Source organism: Saccostrea echinata, unplaced genomic scaffold, assembly GCF_033153115.1.
Source record: "Saccostrea echinata isolate AGI-Se365-2 ecotype Australia unplaced genomic scaffold, CSIRO_AGI_Sech_v1 ptg000022l, whole genome shotgun sequence".
Taxonomy (NCBI): Eukaryota; Metazoa; Mollusca; class Bivalvia; order Ostreida; family Ostreidae; genus Saccostrea; species Saccostrea echinata.
In genome coordinates this window covers 5,264,440-5,278,094 of record NW_026889771.1, presented here as the reverse complement: position 1 = coordinate 5,278,094, position 13,655 = coordinate 5,264,440, and the positions used below count along the sequence as shown (strand labels likewise).

The 13,655-nt window shown below is 31.3% G+C and overlaps 1 protein-coding gene across 1 annotated transcript; it reads left to right on the top strand.

Annotated features, from left to right (window-relative positions):
- Positions 1-5,720: 5,720 nt before the first annotated feature.
- Positions 5,721-13,423, top strand: LOC133190586 (uncharacterized). The gene is made up of 5 exons (XM_061326284.1): positions 5,721-6,769; positions 8,490-8,571; positions 9,184-9,207; positions 12,624-12,647; positions 13,374-13,423. The coding sequence occupies exons 1-5, from the start codon at positions 5,738-5,740 to the stop codon at positions 13,421-13,423; spliced, it is 1,212 nt and encodes a 403-aa protein (XP_061182268.1). The 5' UTR covers positions 5,721-5,737.
- The last annotated feature ends 232 nt before the right edge of the window (positions 13,424-13,655 follow it).

Here is a 13,655-nt window from a genome sequence, read left to right as displayed (position 1 = left end):
TCTTATACATGAGAGGTAAAAAACACTTGCTGTTGCCTTCAACTCGACATTTAGTTGTATCAACGACGTATTAATCATTTAACAATAATTACGTACTTCTATATGTCGACTCGATATATCCAGTGAGCTTGTAATAAAAGATACCACAGAGTCTGACACATCTGTTTCATACTTTGATATTTTACACGAAAAACTTAATGATAAATGTGATGATTTCAACTTTTCAGTCATAAACTTCTCTTACTTATGTAGCATTATACCCTTATCACCTGCATATTGGGTTTATGTCTCTCAGCTGATTCGATACGCAAGAAAATGCTCTACGTACGAACGATTTCTAAAAAGAGGCAAGCTATTGACAAACAAGTTGATTAAACAAGAATATCAACAGTTTCGTTTAAAGTCATAATTTCGCAAGTTTTATGGTCGGTACAATGACCATGTCATAAAATACAATCTATCATTTAGTCAAATGCTCATCGAATGTTCATCGAATTTGTAGCTTTATCAAGTTCATATTCATTGTATATCCTTTCTTCAAACAACTTTACTGACAAAAAATGAAGGAACACTACCTGCCTCTCTGTTTATCTCAGAATTGAATAGGCACAGTTGTACACATTACATCATATATAATTAAGCCGACAGCACTTAAAGTTTATCTAAAAATATTTTATTTGAAATTAAAGGTACGCTTATTTTTTGAGATTCATGTTAACCAATATAAAAACTGACCTCCCGATAATATTTTTTCTTAATCTTGTTCGAAATCTTGAGAATACAACTTTACTAATTACTTCCATCTCGTAAGTAAAATATGTTGTTGATATTAGTTTGTTTTTCCTGTATCAATACCTATCTTTCTATTGTGTTCAATATTTCATGTCGCTCACTATTGAAACATCCTTGATCAGATGCACCTGTAGGAGTACATTATAAAAGTTTTGTCAAAGCAACACGAAATCTCAGAAAGAGAGAAATCCCAAGGTCATTTAACAGTTAGAATCGATTCGCTTCCGACTACTAGTATTTCATTGATTCACGGTCTCTATTGTCATTTGTCAATATTTTTTCTCTTGTCATGATAGGTCTTTTCATTTATACTAAATACACTTGTCACTAAAACAGTAGATATTCATCTTTCAAATTTAACAATTTTAGCTCTACTCGTCATAGACCAGAAGAGCTTATGCATTTTTTAGGTGTTCGCCCATGTGTATCTGTCCGTCTGTAAACAATTTTTCAAAAAGTTACTCCTCCTTCAGTTTTGGTCAAATTTCAGTAAGACTTTGCGCACCAGTAGACTATACACTAAGATACATAATTCTATTAATCGGTTTTTGATTTAGACAAACAGTGTTGCCCTAGTTACTAAGAATAGAAATTTCTTCAGATTCTTTTGAAACGCTACTCCTTTTATATTTTTGGTCTGATTACACTTAATACACAAGTAGACTTTACTTAGTTACATCTTTCCTTATTATAAATAAACACCAGTAGAGATACAGTCTCGTCAAAGACTTCTGGTTTTTATACCTTAAGTATACATTGTGAAAATATTTCATTTTAAATGTAATACACCAGTTTGCCAATGAAAACTTTTCTAACATATTGCTTTACAGCTTATTTAAAGCTTACAAATTCTCAAATAGATTTGTCTCCTTTAATCATATTGTAGAACAGACTATAAAAATTATAGCTGGGGTTTCGTTTAATATTTATCAATTTATCTGTGAATCATCGGGAGGAATAAATGAGATTGAAACCTGAAATACTATTATACCCGCACTTTCTACAGAAAGTTGGGGTGTAATGTTGTTATCCTATTCCGTCCGTCCGTCTGTCACACTTTCTTCCTGTAATTCTTCCAGTAATTACTCTTACAGTTTAAGCAGTAACCAATTTATCTTTTGAAATATGATAAACATTGTCCTGTAGTTGAGCAGTCTTGTTTCGGAATTTTCATCCGGGGGCCAAATGGGAGTTACAAAACGACGTTTTTCTACAAGAACCTGGTTTCTAACACCCCTCTTATATTTTACACAGTAGCCAGATCATCTTTTGCAGTACCAAATCATCTTTTGCAAGATGATAGATGGTGTCCTTTAGATTTGCAGTAAGGTTTCGAAATTTTAATTTTCATCCTGGAAGGGGGGGGGGGTCAAATTGGGGTTGAAACATACAGTTTTTCCTTTTAACAGAAATCTGGTTCCAAGAAGTCCTGTAACATTTTACACAGTAGATAAATCATCTTTTTGAAGGTAATTGGTGGTTTCCAGTAGATGTACAGTAAGGCTCTGGAATTTTCTTTTTCACCCTAGGGGCCAAATTGGGGTCGAAAAACAACTTTTATTTTACAAAAAAAAAAAAAAAAAAAAAAAAATTCCTAAAACCCTTACATTTTACGAGTAGCCATTTCATTTTTTTGCAAGATGATTGGGGTTGTCCTGAAGATGTGCTATAAAGTCCAGAATTTTTATTTTCACCCTAGGGGTCAAATGTGGGCGAAAACGACGGGTGGTCAAATGGGGGTTGAAAATAACTATTTTTTTTTTTTTTTTTTTACAAAAACCTGTTCCCAGAACTGCTCATAAATTTTACACAGTTACCATCTCATCTTTTGCGAGATGATTGGGTGTATCCTGCAAATGTGTAATATTTGCAGGATACACCAAATCATCTCCAAAATGTTTCGGAATTTTTTTTTTACCCTAGGAGTCAAATGAGAATTTAAAAAAATGTGTTTTATTTTACTAAGAAAGAAAAGTTTTCCAGAAATCCTCAGTGCATTTTACACAGAAGCAATCTCATCATTTGCCAAATGATTGCGGGTGTTCAGTAGATTTGCAATAAGGTTTTGGAATTTTCATTTTCACCTTTGGGACCAAATGGGGGTCGAAAAACGACGTTTTTCATTTTACAGAAACCTGCTTCCCAGAATTTCTCATACATTTTATTCATAAACCATTTCACCTTTTGGAAAATTATTAGAAGTGTCCTGAAGATGTGCAATTGCGTTTCGAAATTTTCATTTTCACCCTGGGGGCCTTTTGGGGTCGAAAAAGGATTTGTCAAATTGCAATTTGCGACGATTTTTTTTTCTTTACAGGAAAACATTTTTTCAGAATCTACTTCATCACAATCTTTAATTTCAGACCGATAATGAATTTATTATTTGAAAAACTAATTGCATTTTATGCTCAAGTTGATCATGTATATATATTTCATGTAAATTATAGAACAACTTGTAGGCTTCTCTGCTACCCAGTATAAGGGAGCTTGTTTACATTTAGCGGCGAACACTTCATGCGGGTGTAACTGTCTTATGACCTTAATCCGTTGATCCTTACGTTGCAGGGTCGAATCCCACTGCGGGACATGGAGACGTGTCATTCAGACCGTATAAATCAAGGTCCCGTGTCGCAGTAGGTGCTGGCACGAAAAAAATCCCTCACTGCTCAATGGCCTTGAGTGGCTAGTATAGGTCTAAACTTGCAGCCCTCCACCGGCAAATTGTTGCGTCTACATATGAGTGAAAAATTCTCGAGAGGGACGTTAAACAACAAACGAACAAAAAGTATAATTTATAAAAAAAAGTTTACTAACTTAAAAGTATTTAAAGTGAATCATATGAATAATACTAGTATCATATTTGATTGACAATTTGTTAATTGCATTTTGAGTTGTTGCTCTCTCAGACTTTAAAAGGCTTAATGTTTGATTTTTGCAGCTATACGTATAATAAAACACGGTTATGCCGTGAATTTTGTCAAGGAAATTAAAACAAAGTATATCAATCACCTCATCGTGAATACCTGATTAAACGGTCATAAAATATCATACGCAATATCTCTGTCCAGTAATACAAAGATTTCAAACTTGATATCAAAGATATCAAGTCAATATTCAAGGTTGTTTGTGGTCACATTTATCTATGTAGAATATTATTACAATTCTCTTTTCTGCTTGAACTTTCAGTAAGGCGTGACAATCTTGGCGATACATAATTAGCGTCTTTCAAATGGTGACATAGATTCTCATTGGTTAACAAATTAATAACATTAGCAACTTTGGATTGTTGTTAACAAACAATGAGATGACATAAGCCACACCTCTTTACTGTAAGAAACCATGTAATTGGTTCCTTGAGCCACTCGTTGACGTCTGAACCATTTTTATCCCATGTGTATTTTACCAGTGAATGAAAAGCTGTGTAAACTTCAGTATTGATGAGCTAATCTGGCAACCAATGAGAATCTATAGGTCACTATTTGAGAGACGCTAATTATGTATAGCCGAGGATGTCATGCCTTACTGAAAGTTCAAGCAGAAAAGAGATTTGTACTAATGGACTGTTCGAATATGACTCAGTTTTTTTTTCTCTCTCTACATATGAGTTTTAATATCTTTCTGTCAATTTTTTTCACAGATGGTGGTCCTCATTTTTGTATTGTTTTTGACTGGTTGTGAAGGCGATTCATCTTTTACTTGTCCAGCTGGTAAGATAGTTTTGGAATCATTAATTCTTATATGGATATCAATGCATGTTATTGGAGACAGCATTACGTACATGTACTCATTAACATCATTAATGTAATGATCACGAGAAAAAGAATTAAAATTTAATTTTAAAATAATTTGTAATTGCTAATAGTAAGAATAATTTATTTTATTTTTAATTTTTAACATATCAATTTATAAGAAAATACAAGCAAATGCTTTTCTTATTTTTCTGTCTCTTCCAGCTTTTAATCTTTCTCGTACATGTTGATCTCAAACTATCTTTGCAGAATCAGTCCTCAACCCTCCTTTTCAGAGAAAATTTCAAAATATTTTATAAAATTTACAAATTGAGAATTTCAATCTTGTATATACAAATAGAAAAAAATTTTAAAGTGGCAGATAAGTATCATTGTCATGTATGTAGAAAAGTAGTTCTTTGATTTGACCATAACAGCTTAACGAAACATATTCCAATAAAAATTAAGCATTAAAAAATATAAAAAATATTCTTATTGAAGTATGAATTTTTGTTCTGATTTTATTCTCCATTGAAAAAAACGTTAGTGACTTTAAGCTTGGAAAGAGGAAGAAAAGTCCAAATATTGTCATTGTTTGAAGAGAAATAACCTACTCTATGTAGTACTTCATTCTTTTGCATTAAATACTTACATAAGTCAAAAGTTATTAATAGTAAATAACAAAATTTATTCGTGAAACACAGATGCCCCCTTATGGGACGCTCGCTTATGGCCATGGTTAAAGGTTTTCAAAAGTACGTCAAACTCCAAGATCAAGGTCATAATGTCAAAAATATTGGTGCACAAAGAATAAACATGTGAAATATGAAAGCCCTAGCACTAACTGTTCAGAAGTTATGACCAAGGATAAAGTTTTACAGAAGTAGGTTAAACTCCAAGGTCAGGTCACGATATCGCAATTTCTGGTACACTAAAAAGGTCTTGGTCACAAGGAATACACATATGAAATACGAAAGCCAAGCACCAACCATTCAAAGGTTATGATCACGGTTCAAGGTTTTGCGGACAATTAAACAGACAGACTGACCAAAAACTGTATGTCCCCGAATATCCGACTAGGGAAGCATAAAAGTTTTTTTAAAGTATTGTTTAACACTTTTTCAATTCATTTGGGAAAATGTGTTTATTACCAAATACTGACTTCAAAATATCCATTTGTTTTCGCTTCAGGTGGAGAATATCGTTCTTTATTTTTCATGTCCGTTGGATTTAGCGGGACACAAGAGAAAAATATAGAGCCAACGTCAGGTTTATGTGTTTGTGAAAATATCAGCTGTGTTTTACCATTACACTGTTTTCCGCCCTGCTCCTATGAGTCGGACAGAGTATATCGAGTTAAATCTAACTCAGATGTGTACGGGATCTTGGGAAATGACTCTACAAGAGAGATGTTTAATGCTTTAAAAGATGAGTACCTAGGATCAGAGTATGTTGCTTCAGTATATTTTGATGTCACAGGCAAAAGCTTTATAGGAATAGGTAATCCTTCCAATTCTGAAATCATAGTAAATATAGCTTTACCGGAAGTGAACAATTACTCTCTAACAGAATGCATGAACAAAGTCATAACTGTAAATCTTCAGAGCTCGGAATCAAAAACACTGAATTTCAACTGCGATATCACTGGGGCATACATAAATGCATCTGATAACATTATAGCATATGTTGCAAGTTTTTCTTCTTTAGAACAAAATACAGCCTCTAATCTTCAGTTTATGGTCGAACAGCTCATTCCAGTCAACCTATGGGGAACGCGTTATGCAGTAGTGCCTTATGGAATAAATGCATACGGTGACATAATAAGCATAATAACTTCTCAGCCTAATACCTTTGTTCATATCTCGGGATATGACCACGTGATAATACCGAAAAAATACGAAAATATACGAAGAAGAATAGACGGTAAAAAACCGGTGAGAATACGTTCATCAAAACCAGTTTCTGTGACACAGTTTGTTTTGAATGCAGCTCACAAAAGTGTTATGGTAATCAATGTTCCAATAACATTCACCACCGATGACCGTGCTCTGAATCGCAATTCTGGATATAACCATTCCTATATGAATGTCACTTACGAGCCTGCAAATGACGATTACGCCCCTCTAACTCATTTTTTTGCGTATAGAGAGGATCCTGTTCCGCCGTTGAAAATATTTGGATGCAGTTTATACAAGGACGGGATGCATTTTAGAGGCACTTTCTGTGGCTTTTTACAGAGTGAAGACAGTGTAAGTTTTTATATATTCACGCATTCAGTACACATACAATCTCTAAATGATACAGAAATGTTAAGTTTTTATTGTAATGATGACAACGGCATGATTATGAAAAAATAACAAACGATTGTATGTTTACATAATGGAAAGTCATTTTTTTTTTTTATTTTCAACTAGATGAAATCCCGCGCAAGCGCGGGGAATTGAATTTATACCATTACCGACAGAAAATATATTGTAGTTTCTACTGACAGCCTATAGGCTTATAGCAGAAAGAAATACTTGTTCAAAATCCCGCATGAAGTAGATGTACATGTACGTCTCCACCCCACCCACCCCCTTTTTGTAAAAAATTGAAAAATAACAATTTCATTAATTGACGTTTATTATGAAATCTGCTGTACTATGTTATGGATATTGTACTTCAGATGTTCTTATTTCATTTCCGCCAAGGATAAAATCAGCGAATATACACATTTTACTGATAAATTTATTATTTATTTATTGGGGGGGGGGGGGAGGTAAAAATTCACAGGTACTTGAGTCTTGGTTCATAAATATGTATGTACCTTATTGATATGTAAAAAATATACTTTTATTTACTTTTTTTTTTACATATCAATAAGGTACATACATATTTATAAACCAAGACCCAAGTACAGTCTGTGTAAAAATTAGCTTATAACGCCCTATGAATAGGCCGAGTATTTGATACAAAGACTGTATTCAGAAAAAAAAAACCCAACTGAAATGTATTGATTAAAACACAAAATTTTACAGTTTTAACTGTATTTGAACAATACCTTATTCATTAATTTTCTCTTTTCATGTAAGCAAGTTTATTACGAAGTACAAATTGTACTTCGAGTTCGTTGCCACGATGCATTTAGTAAGGAATATAGGAATATAAATTATTTATATTTTACCGATAAATTTATTAAAAAGCCTACTACATATATGTAATAGTCTTTCGATATATAAATATATCACAACTTTTAGTGTTATCAATGATTTGCCATTTTTTCAATGACCATTCACACAAAAGCTTTTTTTTATGTTCTTGCAGCTATAATCGCCTGGTTTTTCTTTTTAACATCGGGCTCGATGCTATATCATAATGATGTACTAGAAGCTTCCTTCAATATTAAGATCGGTGAATGACAAAAATAATTTGGACGTTTCCCTTTTTAGATGGTTATCACAATCTTTTTCTTTTATATAATTTAAATCAAGCTTTGATTGAATAATTCAGTGTTGACGTTTTATGAAATAAATAAACAATTGCTTGGTGTCAGTTTCATTAAAAATTTCCAGTAACCTAGATCCGCCAACCGGAAACGCCACCGTACTCACGTTTTTGCTATTTCATGGCTGTTTATAGAAAATAAAAGAAGACTTTTAATTTAATGTCCGATACTTACTATGCGAGTGAAATCTAAATATAGTTTACGGACATCATCTTGTATCTAGTGTATTGTTAGAGGAGTAAGTAAGAACTCTGGTGCACCCGTTTCGGAGTTTATTTGCAAAATTTATTAATTTATAAGTATAGATTCTGTGATCTTTCACAAAATGTTGCGTACCTATTGGCTGTATAACAGCATAACTTTTTCTAACCTTTTGAAAATCTTGAATCAGATGCACACATTCATTCAACAAATGATTCCTTGCTGAAATTTAACTTATACATTGTTTTACATAGAATTATCTTAGTTTTGATATCGCCTTACAGAATGAGCGTCACTGGCCTTTAATGGTGCCTGGAGATGGAATAGATAATGACGGAAATGGTCAAACCGATGAAAACGATTGTTGTAAGCAAGATTTAAAAAAAAAGAATGTCATTTCAAGTCAGTATAAGCATGTTAAGCAATATCATATTTAGTAAATATGAGTAAATAAGTATAAATATCATGTTTATTGATTCAATCGTCAATCTCCACATAGCTTTTTTTATGATAGAATATTTATTGTGTCTTGTTCCATAATAGAAAGTAACAGTACTTGGACCACTCTTGGATTTAACTCGGGATCTATTTTTAATATTATTACTATTCAATGTGCAGCATCAAAAGTATATTAGGCACTGACAAAAACAGAGGTGATGACATTAATGCAACTAGAGTTATTATAATAGTCCCTCATTAAGTTGTGATCACAGTCAACAGCGATATCAAATTGTTTTTCAATAACCTAGTTTTTGATTTTATTTTTTGTAGTTCTTTAAAAAATATTATGCTTATTTTTCTATATGGGGGATACGGTTTGTTTTCTGAGTTTTTATACTTATGTTTATCAAGAAAGATATTTCACCGTAACACCAAAGGAAATAGACATATTCCGTAATTCACAACATAGCATAACATACATTACATCAAAACAAAACATTTTGTCATCCTTGATCTTTTTTCTCATTTTCATTTTAGATACAAATCTCTGGGATGACTCGAGTAAGTAATATTTTTATATCTTTATGAAAGTAATGATTTTTTTTGTACATGTGTAATATTACCAATTTTGAATACCCCCCCCCCCTACCAAGAAAGCGTTATCACGAAATATCTATAATTGATATTTTAGTTTTGATGAATTTGGAAAAAAAGAGATAAATAACATTTTAAGCATAGTGAATATGTAAAATTAAAAAAATTAAGATGACATTTTTTCTCTAGAATTTTTTCTCCAATTGTAATTTAAAGTATTCTGATAGGAATGAATGAATTTCAAGCCTGTTTTTTTTATCTTAGAATTACCAGATCTTGCTACTTTTTCTTTAGTCTTTACACCATATAGAAATATACATACATTTGATTATCTCAGCTAACTTTTTTTTTTATTGTTATAACACTTTCATAGGTACAGAAGCACGTTGAGGCCAGTTCAGAGAAGGAAATATTTTTTATTGCGTTTAAACGCAATAATTATTGCGTATTTAAACACAAAACACTGCGTTTGATCGCAATAATCATTGCGTTTAAACGCAAAAGATTGCGATTAAACTCAATCTTTTGCGTTTAAACGCAATACTTTTTGCGTTTAAACGCAATATTATTTTTGCGTTTAAACGCAATATTTTTTGCGGTTAAACGCAATTTTTGCGATTAAACTCAATAATTTTTGCGATTAGACGCAATACTTTTTGATTAAACGCAATAGTATTGCGATTAAACGCAATAATTTTTGCGATTAAACGCAATAACCCTTCCTTAAAATGATTTGTTTTGCATTAAAACAATGATACTGTAGTTTCAAAATGAAACATGAATTAGTCAAAGCTTATAATTACATGTACATGTACTAGGATCCGACACTTCAACTTTAAGAAGATCCGATTTGTTCTGTGTCTCTTTGCAAAATTTTCCAGTTTTTGAAAATTGTAGTAATGCAGTGTCTTAACATGAATGTCTTAAATTTTATTAGAACCTTAATCTCTTAATGAAGTCTCTGATCAATTGCTTACGTATATAACAACTTATAGAGAATTTTTCAGTTGTATTAATAGCACTTGTCAATTTTTACCTCCTCAATCATACATTTTATTTGTTCAACATATTCTTTTTCATGTAGCAGAGAATTACTAAATTTTCCAGAAACCCTTTTCTTTTTTGAATTCATTTAATTTACAATGTAGTAGAACTGGTGAATGATCAGAACAGTAACTACTTTCAACATTTTACAAGGCATCATAGTTAGCATAGACTCTGATATCAAGAAAAAGTGACGTCTAGCTTTTTTCAGTGGATTTTTTCGTCTCCAGGTAAACCTTTTGAAATTTGGATTATCTTCACGAAATACATCCTTAAGGTTTAAAGCATCCATAAGCTTCATTACTTCGTCTTGAATTTGAATTGTTTAAATGTTTGTAATTCATTGAATCAAAATCCTTATCAAAAACTAAATTAAAATCACCCCCTATAACTATTATTTTAAAAGAGTACATCTCCTCTATTTTATGAACTAAACTTAAGTAGAAATAAGGTGTGTCAGAGTTTGAACCATAAATATTTATTAGTGAAAAAGAGATATCCTCAATAAAAACATTCAAATTAAATTAGAAAATAACAATCAGTATCCTTATATTCATTGATGGTTTTTAATTCACAGTTATTATTAAAAATTGATAGCAACTCCCCTTGAATTGTACTTGAATGAACTAAAAAAAACTTTATATCCCCACTGTGTTCTTATAAAGTTTTCATCTTTTCCCACAAAATGAGTATCTTGTAAAAAGAAAACATTATAATTCTTAGATTTTAAATTCTTTAGCACCTCTCTTCTTTTATGAATTTTACCAAAGCCTTGACAGTTTACTTAAGTATTTTTAGGTTGTTGTTTTTATTATGATTAATGAATATTTTAAAAGTATGGATGAAAATATTGCTGACCCCATGAAAGACAGAAACAAAAAGAAAAATAAAAGATAAAAGTGTATATACAAAAGTATGTGGATTGTCTGAAAAAAAAAATGCCTTGTTGTTTTTGAGAGTAGAAAGTTTATACCAAAAACAATTATAATTGATATTACTAAAGAGTTGACACTAAACACCTTTAGAAAGAATGAAAATAGTTTTACAAATGTAAGAAATACAGTATACAGAGTCTTTTCTATTTGTAGAAAAATATGTGAATTCACCCAACAAGTTGTGAATTAAAATTTGTTAATATTTTTTTTAATTCTCTTTCAAGGGAAACCACTAGTGGTGTAATGTAATCACAACTTGCTTATCGTTTTTATTAATTAGGTTATGTATCTTTATGAAACAAAGGAGACAATGCATACAGATCCCTCTTCAAAGGTTATCATAATTAAAGTCACTGCACTTTAGGCTTTCAAATTTCAATAATTTCGAGTTTTTAGGTAAAAACTTTCCTCTCAGAGAAAATTTTGTCTGTCTACATGTTGGGCATGCGCTTTTCCTCAGCTAACTTTTTAATGGATATATTAAAGAAATAAAAATAAAATATGAAAAACAATAGCCAATTTCATTTAACTGAAAGAACGTAAAGCTCTAATTTTTGCAATTAAATTCCTAGAAAGAAATCTGTGTTGAAATTTTAACATCAGATTAAATGTGGAATATTTTTGTAGTGTTCACATTATTGAGCAGTAATTCATCTATATTTAGCAATATTTAGTTTAAAATCTCAGAAACGTAAAGTTATTGTTACATATAGATCCATATTCTATTCTTCAACATGGGAAGTAGTACAGTACTTGCCTGTTAGTGTTTTTATAAGCCTTAAATGTTGTGCCCATCCACAACCTTTATATAAAGTTTTATTTTTACCCAAACATATAAACCTTTGCTCTATAAATGATATACTCAGTAACTTTTTTTTAGTGACATTAGCTCCAAAAATAATTTTGCAAGTCTTTGATTTTTTGTAGTCAATTTTTTAAAGGCAAAATACCGCCCAGACCTTTCCACCTGAACTGTATAATTTTCCAATTCACTTTTGAAATCGAATTTAATTAATAACAAATGATTTATTCATATATTTGTTTTCCCTTGTTTTTTTCCCACTTCATTCTATTTAAAAAAAAAAAACAATACAAGAGTTTCACAGAAGATTTGATTGTTTTGCAACTCTTGACCACGGCAACCATCTTTAACTCATGATCAGAAGACTCATTGTCTTCTAATGGGATTTGCAGCCGCCCTGAAATATTTTAGCAACTTTTTTTTATACCTTGCAGAACTACGTGAATCCTTGAAAGTCATGTAATTTTGTTATTAGGGATTTGTTTTGCGCTCGTATCATCTGTATACATGACTGTAAGCATTACAAAACACATAATTAAAACATGTCAAAAGCTCGTCTTTGAATCAAAAACCATTTCATATAAATTTTATTCTTTCTGCAGCTAACCCATATTCTTCGCCTTTAGGTAAGTTTTGACATAGCTGCATTTATTTTTCTTTATATACAAACGCTTCAGTTCCTTTTAAAGGTTCCTTTTTCCCTTCATATGTTAATATTTCTTTTTAAGAACTATACCGTAGATTATATTGCGGAATGTGCTGCTCCCTTTTTTAAACAGTTTTTTTTTCATCTTTCAATTGTTATTAGAACTTTCATTTTCATGGTCATGGCATGTTGCATAATGTTTATTTTGCTTGTTTTCCTAGCATCTTCCATTTCTTTTACTTAAATTGACGATTTGTGTAAGTGAAATAGTCTTTAATTATGAGCATTTTTGACAAGTTTTAAGCTGAAAGTATGATAGATTTTCAATGACTGTGGAAAAAATTTTCTTCAAGATATAATGTATTACACAAGCGTGTTGGTAAATAAAGAATATTCATTGCCCTGCTGAAACCTGCTGAATGACCAAAGTTTTATATCGCATTAGATTTATACAGCAAAAGATATGTAACAAGTTTAAACATAACCTAATTCACCAGTTCTTATTTCTGCCAAGCCGATTTCAATCATGTGCTCTTCTTTTGTCATAAGTCTTTCAACCTAAAGCCCAAAATCTCGTTCTATAATAGATCTGCATCAACCTAAAGCCCAAAATCTCGTTCTATAATAGATCTGAAACTTGCAGGAATTAGTAGAAATGTAAACGCCTTATGTATAGAAGTATTGTTTGTTTGGTGACTAACTTCAGAATCTAAATCTGTGTCCTCAAATGAACTTTATAAATCTACATTATGCTAAGCAGTGATTTTTGTTTCAAATTTTCAGATATATTGTATTTGAGAAAATCTTTATTACAAATTATTGGTATAAGAATTTCAAAACAATAATCTTTAAGAATATTCGACAAAATTTACGCAACCATTTATGTAAAATTTTCTTCTTCTGCAGGTTTTTCAGTCTATTGGGCTATCTTGATGTTTTGGGACATCAAATGCAAGTCCTTTATGCCATGCCTTCCTCTAGAAAAATG